The 15,478-nt window shown below is 35.2% G+C and overlaps 3 protein-coding genes across 10 annotated transcripts in view; 2 read left to right on the top strand and 1 right to left on the bottom strand.

The window, feature by feature from the left end:
- On the top strand, nt 1-2,401 carry LOC113229592 (zinc finger protein 271-like). Its single transcript, XM_026463245.1, has 2 exons — nt 1-97; nt 180-2,401. The coding sequence occupies exon 2, from the start codon at nt 199-201 to the stop codon at nt 1,156-1,158; it is 960 nt and encodes a 319-aa protein (XP_026319030.1). The 5' UTR covers nt 1-97; nt 180-198; the 3' UTR covers nt 1,159-2,401.
- Nucleotides 2,402-2,857: 456 nt separating this feature from the next.
- On the top strand, nt 2,858-6,980 carry LOC113229773 (protein FRA10AC1 homolog). Its single transcript, XM_026463455.1, has 4 exons — nt 2,858-3,130; nt 4,442-4,601; nt 5,356-5,586; nt 6,910-6,980. Exons 1-4 carry the CDS (start codon nt 2,858-2,860, stop codon nt 6,978-6,980), a joined length of 735 nt encoding a protein of 244 aa, XP_026319240.1.
- Nucleotides 6,981-7,209: 229 nt separating this feature from the next.
- LOC113229508 (cytosolic purine 5'-nucleotidase) overlaps nt 7,210-15,478 on the bottom strand; it is a 36,929-nt gene continuing 28,660 nt past the window's right edge. For 5 of the 8 annotated variants that reach the window (XM_026463123.1, XM_026463124.1, XM_026463125.1 and 2 more), the window contains exons 11-14: nt 14,960-15,114; nt 13,286-13,418; nt 10,416-10,433; nt 7,211-8,288 (exon numbers count right to left, since the gene is read on the bottom strand). In XM_026463123.1, the coding sequence (XP_026318908.1) occupies nt 8,196-8,288; nt 10,416-10,433; nt 13,286-13,418; nt 14,960-15,114 (399 nt within the window). In that variant the 3' untranslated portion in view covers nt 7,211-8,195. Of the gene's footprint in view, nt 8,289-10,415; nt 10,434-11,511; nt 11,662-13,285; nt 13,419-14,959; nt 15,115-15,478 lie in introns of all 8 variants that reach the window. The other 3 variants (XR_003310417.1, XM_026463121.1, XM_026463122.1) reach the window with 3 other exon arrangements.

Raw genomic sequence — 15,478 nt, 5'->3', positions numbered from 1 at the left:
ACGCATCCGTAAAGAGCAGTGCAGTGCATAGCATAATATTTTTAGATGTAGAAAATAGGTGCGACCGCTTATTTGTTTCCAAAATCGTACACATAAGGTAAATATGTATTCCGTTATTTATTATTAATTCATGGTGGGTCAAGATTCCAGACGAGTAATCACTAAAAACTAATTTATAGGTTAGAGTAGTGCGATAATATGCAGAACAACCCCCAGGAGCTCTCATGGCAAGCGATTCAGGCTATCGTGGGGGTTAAGCTGCCTTCCAATGTGCTGCGCTTTGACGATATCGGGTTCAACAATTCCGCCTCGAGTGACGATTCCGATTCAGATGTGGAAATTGTCGAAAATGACTGGGAGTCCGACAACAACGTATCTACAAAGCCCGAACTCTCGGACAACGAGAAAAATACATCCCCGGATAGGGCCCAGAGTGAATCGCCTGTTCTACATCTCGTAGAGCCTGACAATAATAATTCAGGTAAAAACTCATTATATCAAGACTATTTACAGAAAATTGATACCAAAGATGTAACAGAGAATGACCAAAATCAGATGAATAATGATGATGCAGATAGTTCTAATGGAAATGTGATGTCGATCGAAAACTACTTAGAAGTGACTCTGTCAACTGACTCTGAGGCTAGTCACGTATGCAGCCGGTGCAACCAAATGTTTCCCAGTGAGCAGCTGCTCTCGGCGCACAGCTGCAGTGCCAAACCCACCGAGGAGAAAAAGTTCCCTTGTCACGTATGTGCAGAGAAGTTTACAAGTTACTGGGAACTTCGGAAACATATGAACACTCACTTCCCAGGAATGTTAGACTCTAAATCCAGCTTTTGCCACCTTTGCCAGAAAGACTACACTAAAACAGGCTTCATGAACCACCTCCGGAAACACACAGGCGAACGGCCTTTTGTATGTGAATTGTGCCACAAGGCATTTTCACAGTCCAGCTCACTCTCCATTCACATGAAGTTCCACCTCAATGTGCGCAAACATTGTTGTACTGTATGTGAGAAAAAGTTTGTAACTAAAAGTGAACTGTCTCGTCATATGACAGTCCACACTAAACAGAAGTCCTATTATTGTGGAGTATGTGATAAAGCTTTTACACGCTCTGACAACATGAAGAAGCATGAGAAAACTCATGGTTGAAATACTATAGTAATGTAGGGCTCTAACAAGTGAACAGCATCATGGAATGTAGTCGAAAAACATATATGTCAACTAAATTTAGTTAATTTTATTGTAAATGAGAATTTATCTATTTATTTTACAATTTTGTGTGATGCTTTTCACTGAGTTTTCAGATTCTCCATTTGCCAAAACCTTAGTCATAGCGTTTGCTTATTCTAATTTTGCATTGATTTTATACCAAATTGAAGAATATGATCTAGTTCATAAATTTAGTCAATAATGGTGTGTTTGAGTGTTTCGCTCTAGTGTGCTGCTGTAGTTGCTTTTAAGGGTTTTATTTATGCGATTTTAATTATGCATGTTTGGATAGGTTTACTAGGGAAATGCCGTAACAGGTGCTTTAATATAATGTCACATATCTTGATCCAAAGTTGCCTTTTTAGATACGATAAAGTGATATATATACATAAGAGTATAGGTCAAAAGTCCAAAGATTCCGATAGCTGTAACATATTTACACTAGGTAAAGGAAAAGTACTGTCTTGAGGCCTTCTGTTAAATATTGTCACAAATTGTTCCTGCTTCTCTCTAAGAGCTTTAATAAGTACTATCAAAGATTAATAATAATATTTTTGTATACCTTTATTTTAAGGTATTAAAGTACCAGTTGTGAACTAAACACACTTTGCCAAATTTTAGATGTAGAGTTCAACTGACTGTTTTACTGTGTTGAAGTAACCAAAGCAATAATTAATTTACATAAGTTAAAATACACGTCACATTTAATACACTTGACATTGAGGTTGATCATAATTTATTAGGTATATGAATTCTGTTGTAAGTGTTTCAGATTTTATAAAGTCTGATTTTTAGCTAATTGGAAATATAGTCAATTGCAACACAATTTAAAGAATTCATTCAATGGTCTCAAAAACAATAATTAGTTATCATAAATTCGAACAATTAAGATGTTTAAGTTAAGTATAATCTAATTGTAAGCTAACACAAAAATTGTATTCTATACATCACAAATACTTTTACAATGGAAGATAAGAAGTAATGAACTTTTGAAATCATCTTCTATAAACTGTTGCCTAATTGGAATTTAACATTTACATTGTAAGAAACTGCAAACTGCCTTACACAGGCTAGCCTTAAGATTGAAATCCAAAGATATTAATATTTTATTAATTGGCTATTGACCAAAGCTATTTTTATATTTCGATTGTGCCACTTTTCGATTTTATAAACTGGTTGTACCAACCCCTTAGAATTTTAATGACCTAGTTTTATTTTTTAGAAATAAGGAATAATCATATATTTTAATATATTTATTATATTTAATTATAGAGGTTTAACTGCATGACTTGTTTATAGAGGTAAGGAAGTAAAATTGAGCCAAAAGGGAAAAATTACAAAAAAATAATCTACAAGACTGACAATAATATTCAGAGTAGATATTAACTTGCACAAAGGAAGCCTGTTATTTATTAATACCTAATGGTACTTTGCAATTTTGTAATTATTTATCGAAACTGCACTTTGTTATCAACTCATCATGACAATTAGAATAAGTTCCGTTTGATATGAATTATGAACTGTTTTATGGGAAATGTAATTATCTATGTCAATTATTAAAGAGTTGTTTGTTGCAAATTATGTTTTATTTTGGCTACTAAATAGGTCGTTTTTCCCTTTGTTCTAGGTTACAGTAGCGATGTCGGCAAGGTTGCGTAATCTTAATCCGTATGAATTGCATAAACACCTAGTTAATGTGTATAGTCTGAATACTAAAGGCTCGACGAGCCTTCTGATGCGGGACACTTCTCAGGATCGAACAGATCTCGATGTCATCCGGGAAAACCACAAGTTTTTGTGGGAAGAAGACGAAGTGGTAGATTCCTGGGAGAAACAATTAGCCAAGAAATATTACGATAAGCTCTTCAAGGAGTACTGCATTTGCGATTTAACTCGATATAAAGAAAATAAAGTAAGTTTTCACTTGTAATATCATAACTCTACATCCACGGTTTTTTACTTCCGTGCTTTTATGATTTTCTTCTAAAACGGGTATATTAGAAGTAGGTATGTTACCGAGGCTTCCTACAGTTCACATATTTAGATAGATATATGCGTTGTTGATTAGTGAGTAGTGAATAACGGACATATTTAGTTAATTAGATATCTGTTTACACCATTTTATGTTTAGAGTCATTTGTTTACGGAGTAGTTAACAAAGCCTTTATGTAAACAATCACATATGTATACTTAATCACCTTTAGGCTGTAACCAAATACATGAGTAGATAAATATGTAGGTACCTAGACCACTACCTACATTGTCTAACAATGGAATATTCGTTGAAACGGCCCATCGGAAATGTTAAATTGTTGTATACATTTGAATGCATAGCAAAGGCAACATTGAAAGTAATTTATGTGAGTTTTGCTCTCCCCTAACTTTATAAGCCTGAGATGGGGTCCGTTCCCCTCTCTGAATTGCCTTTTTTGCCTGAGAGACCTTTCTTTGTGTGATATACTGGGGTGTGCGCACAATGGCCGTGGTGCCTTTAGTAGGCTAAATATAGCGTGGCATCCCGCAGCCCGCTCTGACGGTAGCGCTCGCATCTGCTCTGCGCGCGCGCCGGACTTTAGCCGAAGGTTCAATGAGATTGTGTAACGGATAAAATACTTGGCAGGCTTCTCTGTTCTGCCTATTTATAGTTACGTTTGGCTTATTTTAAACCGTCGTCGGTCGGATGATGCGTGGAACCGTTTTATAGAACAGCCATTCTCGGCAGGCGTGCGCAGTTTCCGTAAATAAATCTAGGCCCTTTTTAAAAACTTTGGGATCTGAATGTATGTTTTTAGCATTAACCTATAACGCATTTGATAGAAAATATACAGTTACCACAGTACCCACAACAATATCGTATGTTAGAGACTTACAAAATCAAAAGTTTTCGAAGTTTACAGGAATGCAGTTACTCTCTTTTGAATGTTCAATCTGGTTTTACCATACCTTTACCGATTTACTACTACATGTGTAGTGTTTAATAACTGTTTGCCGATAGATCTCCCTTACATCAGTAGTGTTATGTTCGCTTAACATGAATAATGGGATTTTACCATTTCAGTAGCTACTTATAAATTCATCTTTTGCGAACATTCATTCTTATTCACCATAGTTATATTAGTAATTTAAAAGCTTTTATGTCAATTTCTTCATTGTCTAGCTACTTATAACCAAGTAATAAAGAACTATTTGGCAATTTCTCCAATCCCATTATACTTTACGCTAGGTGGCACTCCGATGGCGAGTGGAGAAAGAAGTAGTCATGGGCAAGGGGCAGTTCCAATGCGGCAATAAGCACTGTAACAGCGATCAGGGGCTGCGCTCCTGGGAGGTCAACTTTGCCTATTTGGAAGGGAAGGAGAAGAAAAACGCTTTGGTTAAATTACGTAAGTCCGTCGAATTTGTAATAGTATTGGGATGTTACAAAAAGACCTATAAAATTGTTTTTAATTTCTCTCCTCGTAAGTAGTCTTCGTATTTTATATTCTTTCTTCTCATTCTTAAGTTTTCCTGAAACTTTCGACAAGAAGCATATATGTCGAAGTATCGTCCTTTCCCATCTCTGTAGGTACCTAATTCCGTCAGTTACAGTTATTAAGGTGTTTTACTGTCTGTACTGGAATAAGTTTATTCCGGCGGCACCAATTTTAATCTAGAGAACCACAACTCCTAGCTTGAATCTGATTGCACCGCCGGAATAAGCTTATTCCAGCGTGGAGAGTAAAACATCCTTATAACTTCAAAACGGTATAACGACTAAATCTAGTTTTTTACGACTAGAACCGAATAAATCACGACATTTTTAGTGTACTCAGATCTAAGCTAGGTGTTGTAGTTCTCGAGATGGAGAAATGGTGCCGCTGGAATAAGCTTATTACAGCATGGACAGTAAAACACGCTAATAACTTTTGAACGGCGGAGCAACTATATCGGCGGATATCTAGTTTTTTTTGCGACTAGAACCGACTAAATGGCGATTTTTTATCTGACTAGCCAAATATATAATAGCTAGATATTCGATCGCTAGATTTCATCCATTATTAAGTTCAACTCGGTTCATCCATTACCAAGTTCGTCCCTTTGTGTACGTACTTATCTGTCCTTCTACATTTGGACGTTACTATTTAACTTGTCCAACAGGTTTGTGTCCTGCTTGTTCAGATAAATTGAACTACAAGTCTAAAAAGCGCGAAGTAAAAAGGATGAAGAAGCGACAAAAGAAAAGAAAGAGCAGCAAAGACAGAGATAATTCTGATGAAGGAAGTAACATAGAAGAGGGTTCTTCACTTGAAACATTGCCTGAACCGTCCACATCAACAGCATCTGTTATAGAGACTACAGAAAACGTAGGAGATTCTTTGTGGAAAAAAGGTAAATTTTCATTGATGGTGTACCTTTCAAACACATATAAAGTAGCTTATGTGGGCTTCCTACAAAGTAATCATATCATAATTATTATGCTAGATGCGTAATGTATACTGTGTAATAGGCGTGAGATATTGAAAAGAAATAGTCTACAGTAGCTATACTAAAAATTTTTTTCCTTTGGGTCACATATACATACATATTAGCTATACAAGGGTCAATGTGTGTTACATTTTTGGGTGCTGACCTTTATTTAAGTTAGTGGCGACCGAATTTTACAATTACTCCCTACATAATAAAGAAAATGAAATATTATATCGAACAGTTCGACTCATCCGTAGAACAAAGATGTATGTGCAAGACTACTACTTGTTCTCAGGAAATAATACATTTTGTTCGTTCTTCTTCGCTGTGGATGTCAGATAGACCGTTGTTGTTAGATTTTATGCTATTTCCGAAACGAAATAAGATATATAAATTCTCAAAACACCTTTACATAGGCCTTAGTTTGAATAACGAAATTATTCTCGTAACGTGCTTATTTTCTTTTCGCTTTTTAATCACATTCGGACGGTTTATTTCAAAATTAGAGTGATATTTGATATTAAGACAAACTGTTTACTATTTTACACAAATCTGGTGTATAACTTTTTTTTGTTTCTTTAATAATTACAAAAACATTAACACGGTTTTACTTTGCACTCTTAGACTTAAACAGATTTGTATGAGTGTTTCAACTCCTCTAACATAATATGTAAAACAACAATTTTATTTAATGTAAACAATGTAAGAAAAAATATATAATAAAGGTATAACACAATTAATATTAACAAAATTGCTACATGCAAACCCATAGATTTAAAATAGCAGCTTCCTAATAAGAGTGTTTAGAGCACAAAAAAAAGCTTGACGGGCCACATGTTGAGTATGGCTGACCCACAGGATGTAGAACATAGGTTCCCAAACTTTTTGGCTCACGCCTACTTAGGTAAGATAAAAAAAATTTGACGCCCACCACCACACTAAATAATTGAAACACGTATTTTTTATATTAACAAAAAAAAACACAAGGGGAAAAATATACATATGTAGTAGTTTGTATAGATAATTCAGGTTTTTTTCAAATGCAGAGACGCCCCCTAGACGGCATCAACACCCCCTCAATCGCTTCCGAGGCCCTTGTCACCCCCCATGACGCGTTACCGCTCAGTGGGAGGTGGTAGGGATCACTTTGAGAAACTATGATATAGATCTGTTGTACAGCAATATAAGATGAAGTAGGTTAAATTCTTATCATCCACAAGATTTCAGTAATTTAATGTTTTCCAGCCGTACAAGAAACAGAAGAAAAAACCAGAGAGGAAGAATTCGAAGAGTATTTAGAAGACCTGTTGTTGTAAAATAAACAAACAATACTGTTAAATGGATTAATCATTTATTGCATTCTATAACACATCTATTTCGTGTAATTAGGTAAAAAAGTGGTATCACTATTGATATAAAAATGGCATCACTTTCTCAAACAATTTTACTGTGTTTTATCTATACTATACCTATTTATGCAACTCCATTCACACATTTCTTAATAAAAAATATGGAGTACCCAAAAGATGCAGTAAAATTCTGACACGAAACCCTTTAACATTTCTAGATTATTAAATTCTTTTTTACCACTTTACCCAGACAGTAGGTAATTTGTTTCATTGAAAGTCAACATTATACTCTTATTTTGCTTTCTAAAGTTATTTCAAGACTGCTCTTAATATCCTTATTACAGCGTTTTTAACTTCACCTGATTTGGTACAAACTTATAAATCGTAAACAAAATCCAAAACAGAGGGTATAAAAAATATATCATATTTAAAAAGATATACAAACATAACAATTATAATTCCCATAACTTTAAAACAAAACTCGATCAAATATTTCACGTAAAACTGAACTCGTCTATCAAAACAGAATTCTCATATAATAGATCAGATTCACATAATCGGTAAATCGTGCAAAAAACATGCAATCACAATTTCAAAATGCTTTATTTGTACCACACCATTACATATTTTGAAATGGTACCGACTTATTTACTGCGCTCCTGTTAATGTTAGCTTACTGTATACCAAAAAAATAGCCTCAAATTGTCAAAATTATTATTAAGATTTAAAAGTGCTAGTTACATTTTTTGATACTAAACAACTATTGTTACCATTAACTGCGTACGTTTCCAATACATGAGTTCGAACTTTAAAATAAATGGTAATCCCAGTGTGATTTCTAAAATGTATTTAAACAACGCGTATAACAGCGCCCTGATTATAACTGGGAGCTATTCGTAGATACTACGTAAAACATTAACAACAAGATTTTTGGAAGAGCACATTCCAATTCTATCATCCTTGACTGGTATAAGTCACACCAACCCGTTCTGGACTTTTAAAGTTAAAATTACTATAGTTATAACAATCGTTACTGCATTGATTAACGGAATAAAGATCAGAGTAAAGCTTACTTATTTTTTATTTATCTAGCTAGGCCGCATAGAACACCTGCTGTTCAAATTGAGCTGCGACAATGTTGAAATTGACTCGTTCTGCAACCAGAAAAGGGTATGAAGGTGCTTATTTCTTGACCTCCTCCTCGTCAGAGCAATCGTCGTCGTGCGTGTGCGTCAACTGACGAGGTGTTTCGGGCCTCGTGTGCGGTACCGAAGTCTGAAAGGAAATTTAAACAAAATACTTTATTAAAACTATTACATTTTGACATGAGAGTGGCAGACGATTACATTCCTTCGGTGCAGTTTCTTACCCTACAAGATAAGTCGACAAGATAAGTCTCGAGGTTGAGAAGCCAGTTTTTTCTCCACTATTTTAAAGGTATTTATAGATATTTATCTATTATTGGGTGACCGTCTAGTTTTTCATAAGTAAAGATCAAAGGACACTCATCAACAGCATCGATAGTTTACCCATATAGAAAGCAAGATAGTATAGAATGCCCATCTGAAATGCCTCATAAAAGTATTTCCCAATGGTTCAACTGCGGTAATCATCATCTTGGACCAATAGGCATTAACGTCATTACATTTTTTTAAATAATATACACTATATATACGGCAACACCTTTTCTTTTTTTATAGGCTTTAGGAATTTAATTATTGTGTGATCAAGGTTGGATCAGTTACCTCTTAAGCACAGAACAGAGGTCTCACAGTCTAATTAAATTCTATTACCTATTAACTGCCTCCGTGGCCGAACGGATACCATGCCGGACCGCCATGCAGAGGTCCCAGGTTCGATTCCCGGGGCCGGGAGAAATAGTTGTATGGCCTACAATTATTTCTTTCGTGAGTTTGGGTGTAATTTGTGGTTGTCTATGTGTGTGTCCATGGCACCCGCGACACAGGGTTTCCCTAGTGCGGGGCTATGTTGAGTGTGTGCGTTATTTATTTATTTATTATTTATAGATGACATATTCTTTAACTTTTTATATCACGGAACGATTTATTACAGGTAAGTTTTGTTCAAAATGGCTCATCTTGTAGAGTTTAGATAGAGTCAGGGGTAATAAAAGACTGAACGCTGTGGTTTCACTGCACCTTAAGACCTCAGTACTAGGAATGAAATAGAGGCATTTACCGTGCAGCGAAGCGCGATATAACTTTCTACACTTTGCAATTATTGCGTTACAGACTAGTCCGCAAGTTTAGTACATTTCATAATATGAATATTTTTTGCAATAGGCGTACGAAATATCGCATAAATCTTAAGATTTCATGGACAGTGACGGCGTTTACCGAAAATATCAGAAATAATAATACGGAGTACCCCGTTTCGCTATGTGGATCTCAAAAACTAACTTTAGCCTTTACAGTGCCATTTCCAAGTGCTTTGTGTGTAGTTGCTACCTAGTGTTTCTCCATAGAGATGTATCAATAGCGTACCGACAAAATTCAATGATTTACATGGAACATTTTATAATGAATCAATAATAATATATAACAATACGGCACAAAGAAATGTACGAACATTTTTATGTGCGGTACTATTTAAGTACTGTCCATGAATGAGTTAAGAATCGATACTACCTCAGCTCGAACTTAAACTTTTTCCCGTACTAATACGGTTCATTTTGCTTGGGTCGAGCGGCATCTGGCTTTATTTCGGAATTTGTTTTTTACAAACGAAATTAAAGCCATTTGAAAAATGAATATCGTATAGTGTAGTTCAGTAGATATAAAAAAAATCATTGGCATATTTAAAGTACCTATTAAAGTCAGCTGTTTTCTTGTAAAGTTTCGAGGTAAGTTTGTGTTTTTTTTCTGTCGTGAAAATTTTTAGGAATCGTGTTTTCACACCGTATAGTAATCAGTGCATATCCTCAATTTTGACACCCCTGTCCATAACAGTTGCAGTACCACTCAGAGCTTTAAATCACGAAGACCTAAGGGGCGCTGCCACTGCGCCCGTCACCCTGAGACATAAGTTGACAAATAGACTATTCAATTACCTACACATGTACTGAAGTAGCCTCACAATTTACACTTCGTATTTCACAAGAGCACTGACGACATAGTGATTATACTGATTATAATTACAAACTAGGTACCTGCAAAATTGTGCAAATCTAAATAATGATACAGTATTTATATGAAGGTATATATAATTACAGCTAAAAAAATAATATGATATACTACGAGGGTCATCGATATTTTGTAGTAGTAACTCTACGGATTACTCACTGGAGTAGGATGTAGTTATCGAGATAGAATAAAATGAGAATACAGTACCACTACATCCTGCTATTACATATACATGTTTTTTTTAAATTGTTGAACTCACCCGTAAGTCTTTTGCATGCTGAACGTTAAAGAAACAAAAATAAATTAGATTAATAAGAAATTATAGGTAATGAAAATATTTTTCGGATCTAAATCGCGTATATTTCTTTTTTCAAACAAACTAACGTTTGAGGACATTTTACAGGTGCCATGGACACGGCTCACTGACTGATTGAAATATTCGCAAGTTAGATCCGAAAAAATAGTTCCATTTCCAACGTGTAACAATCGGGAAACTGTAAAAACTCGATAATAAGAAAATAATTTTGTAAGTGTCAAGAAACTTAGTTTATTTCAATCTCGAAAAGTGTTGTTAGCAATTATGTTCTATTTTCTTATACATATATACACATGGCGACTTTTTGCAGCTGATTAAAAGTCACGCGTGTGTGTAAAGGTAGACGATTAGCTACTGCATCGCTATTGCATCGCGTTTGCATCGCTGTTAAAAGCCGCCGTGTGTAATCGCTTTTAGTCATACGATTTTATCATACGCCGTTGCCTATAGTTCTCTAAGAGTTGAGATTGCCCTTCACGTTGGCGAAATTTAAGATCAGTATGTAGTATAAGGCTTATCATGAGACCAAAGACAAGAGTTACTTTTAGTTCTCCTAACTGGAAATTTTGAATATTGACTTCACTACGAGGTACGTCTACATGAGTGACCATGACCATTGAAAGATGTGTCGTTGAGCACAAAATGTCTAACGAAGACAATTTGTGTAACCCGTATGCATCACGAAAATATATTGTGTAAACTTTTTAGTTCTTTTCTGCACAGAGAAATTTCTCTACCACTCTCTAAGCAGACCGAATGTTTATAGTGGTTTTATTTTTTCAGTTTTTGGCCACCATACTCACCGAAAATGTCTCGCGCCTATCTCTCCATTAGCAAATTACATACTACCAACCATTATCGTATCATTTTTTAAATCTGAGCATCAGTGTTATCAATTCTGATAGCAAACGTTCTCGAATGTTCGCGCTGGTTACCCCGAAAACCAATATATCTTTTATTAATTCTTCATTCGCAGTATTAAAATTACAGGACTGAGATAATCTACGCAACTCGAACACGTACTGATTGATTGTTTCACCTTCTTTTTGTTATCTTGAAAAAAAATTATGCCGCTCGACGGTTACATTTTTCTTGCATTTGAAATGGTCTTCCAATTTTTTCAAAGCACCTTCAACAGTCTTAATGTTTTCTTCTCCTTGTTCTAAGATTTCTTGGCACTGTTCACCAACTACGTGAAGAAATATGTTGTATTGAACATCTACAGGTTTTTTTAATAATTTCACACGCTTTTATATAAATTTCGTAGTTTCGTTTCCACTTTGTCCACATATCATTAAGACCGCCTGATAATAAATCCGCTGAAATGCCATTATAGCTGAATGATTGAGGCGGCGACAAAATACTTTCCATTGTTATTTATTCACAACCGTATAACCTTAACACTTTTTAAATCCTACCGACTGCGCCATGTAACGTGTAATGGAACGATGGTTGTTGGATACAGACTAGTTATTTTTTTTATACACAGTGCTAACAATTGGTAAATACCTTCAACGCAATAATAATGTAACAAGTGTTGGTGTTTTAGAATTAATAGCGATACATTGTACTTTATTACCGCAGATAAAACTAAATTATCGTAAAAACTTAACGATTGCCTAATTTTATTATTTATTTATAAAGCATTGGCTATAAAGCCATCAGCTTCAAAATATGGAAAAGAAACTATTTTTCTTATTTTTCTATTTAAATCGCGTATATTTGTTTTGTCTAACAAACCTAAGAACTCGATATGACAAAGAATTAAGAAACTCAAAACGTACGTGTAAGAAATTGACCACGAATCCCGCATTTTTTTAGGATTGTCAATTTTTTTTTTAATTTGTTGGTTTTGGTAACAAGTTAACCAACAAAATTTTTAAGATTGTTTAATTATTTATTTGTTGAGCATTGGCTATAGAGCCATCAGCTTAAACATGCAACAAAGGATTAAGAAACTTAAAACGCAATAATACTTAAAATTAAAAATTAATTCGTGAAAAAACTGTAACTACAAAAACCCGCCATTATAAGATTGTTTAAAGCCCCAATGTGATTTACGTCAAGAAAATCATATGATTTTGTTGTATGGAACAAAGACAATATACAAGAATATCGCTGCAATTTATTTACGACATATACGCTACATGAATGGATACTGTACAGTGTACAGGGACCTCCGAAAAATTTCAATTTGTATGTTATTTTTAATTTTTTCATGACCATTTTTCGTCCTTTGTAAATATTTTCGTAGTTTTATTTATTATTATTATTTCTTACATTGTTGTATTTAGGTTTAGGTTGTCCACTTTTTATTATTTCGTTTTATGTGGTGGTCTTGGTTGGCTACACTAAAGCTCAATAAGTTAAAAAAAAAAACGGAGCTAGTGCTGTCTCACGCCCTATTACCAGTTTGTTGTGAACGACATGAAAAATATTTAGTAATTTTCAAGCGCTGCGCAGAGAACTTTTCGGCTGTAGTAGCGATTTTATCTTCCTGTCATCTTACGATTTAAATAGAGTCATTTTGTGGTAAAGAAGAACAAGGTTTTCATCTTTTCAATGTGCGCAAATTTTGCTATTTCCCCTCATGCTAAGCCTGCAGGTACGCAAGACTCGATGTAACAAAAAGACGTACAACCTAGCTATTGCTTAGGTACTAATATGCTTTCCTGGCGTTTTAGATTACAAAGAGATATAAGTACGTAATATCTTTGTGTAACCATACGGATGTAATAAACAACTCCCACCCTATAAGGACTAATACTAAAGTCTTTTGGGATTGTTTTGAAATTTTAAAGCCAAATACTAACCTTAGATTCCACTGGGTGCATGACGTTTTTGTCGGAGACCTTTGTTAATTGTTCTGTTTCCTCAGATGTTGTGTCCTCGTCATGCAAACCGACAGCGTTGTAAGCTCGCGTCTGGTGTGCGGGACCTCTCGATCTGTCAGCAATTATTGCAACTGTTATTTTATACCTAAATAAATAATACAACGATAGTTGCTGTCAGCAATTATTGCAACTGTTATTTTATACCTAAATAAATAATACAACGATAGTTGTACAATGCTAATAGAGTTCTAATGCTAATAGAGCACAGTTGTGCTCGGTTATGCACTTGTAACATTACAAAAAATACAGGCTTAATCATCAACCCATTATATATCCCACTACCGGGTACGGGTCTTCTCCAAAAGGAGGTTTAAGCCAATGTCCGCCACGCAGGCTCAATGCGAGTTGGGGTCTTCACACATTTTCCAAGGGTTGTGAGCAGGGTTTGAAATTATAATTATCGTTGATAATTAATTATGATGATAATTATCCTTGATATGATTATCTTGATATTTATAAAATTGGAACGACAAAATGAGACGTGTCAAGTGTCTATCTCAAAAAAATCACTAACAATCGTTTTCCCAAAGATTTTTCTTCGTATTAGAAACTAAATATCTCACTGTTCACTTTTAGTCAAAAATTAATGACACAAAACTATGAATTAGCATGGATAATAGTAATACTAATAATAGTAATTACTATTGGATATATGGGATAATTGTCAGATAATGATTAAAGAAAGTAAATATCTCGATAATTTCGAACGCTGGTTCTGAGTTATTTCGACATGCAGGTTTCATCACGATGTTTTCCTTCAACGGTAATGAGAGATATTGCTACCAAACATTAACAAATATATCTCTCTCGATAATTATGATGTGCCAGACAACCACACTTATCGCTACTTCCAATGTGTTCTACACCAATTTAATTTTTTGACCTGTTCTATTTTTATTTTGTTTTTGTTTCTTTTTTTCACATAATTCGGGGAACATAATATTAGTAAACAAATGTGGCTGTTTACTAAAATAACAGAAAATTACCGAAAAATAAAGTTGGCGTAGTGTTTCATAGGAGGTATCGCAATTGCCTGGTCTCAAACTAGGGAATCCCCTGTACTGTGAGTGTCAAAATAACGGAATTAATTCACTCTGTGGCGCTTCCCAGAACAAGTCTATTTCCAATATTGGTCCTACCAGCATTCAAAATTGGTCCTACCAGGAACTCCAGGCCTCCTCATCCAGCCCTCATAGTGAACCGTTAGACCACCGAGAGCGTTGTGATTGAAAAACAACTATTCTTCCACAGGGCTATCACAATTAGCGACAACGAGATGTTAATGTTTTTCTTTAAAAAAAAAAGCTGTTTTACACCAAGTGACAGAACACATAAGTCGTGCGCCTGGTGTTAAGCGACACGCCTGTCCATACGCACTTGCAGTGCCACTCAGAGCTTTAAATCGAAGATCATCATGAAGAATCAAAGATTTGAGGGACACTGCCACTGCGCCTGTAAAACACCAGCAACCTTACCCTTCAAACCGAAACATAGTAATGCTTACATTACTTCTTGGCGGCAGAAATAGGTAAAGTGGCAGTAATTCTCTGAACGAACTCTTTTACAAGGAGCTCTACTGCTAATAAACCTAACCTGTCTATAGCAGGTGAGTCGATGGTGAAATGTTGTTCGTGCGCAACGGTGGACTCGTGAGGCATGAGCATAGCGGGCGCGCGGAACATGTAGCAGAACGGGTAGTACATCAAGTTCAGGAGTGACGCCGCATACAGGTCCGCGTACCTAACGACCTGGAACAGAAATAATAGGGTCACAGATACATAGTACAGATACCTAATCTCATACAAAGAAATGTCGTACTCATACCTCCGCATATTCGGACGTCTGTACTGATTCTTAACGTGATCAATAGATGGTACCAAGTAAACCCACAATGCGATTGTAATAACATTCGAAAAAGCCAACAGATGGCAGCTACTACATTTTTGTCAAGATTATTGCTCTTGTTCAGGCGTTGATTATATTACATTCATAATATATGCATAATTAAATCTCAAAGAAGTTGAGTCAATAATTTTAATATTTCAAAATAATTGTAAAGAGGGTACCTCAGAAGTGGCCCCATTTAAATTTGAAGAAAGTATTCCACCTGTA

The sequence above is a fragment of the Hyposmocoma kahamanoa genome, unplaced genomic scaffold (assembly GCF_003589595.1).
Source record: "Hyposmocoma kahamanoa isolate Upper Pololo Valley unplaced genomic scaffold, ASM358959v1 62, whole genome shotgun sequence".
Classification (NCBI taxonomy): Eukaryota; Metazoa; Arthropoda; class Insecta; order Lepidoptera; family Cosmopterigidae; genus Hyposmocoma; species Hyposmocoma kahamanoa.
Note: the sequence above shows the minus strand (reverse complement) of the source record. Positions and strands in the feature narration are given on the sequence as shown.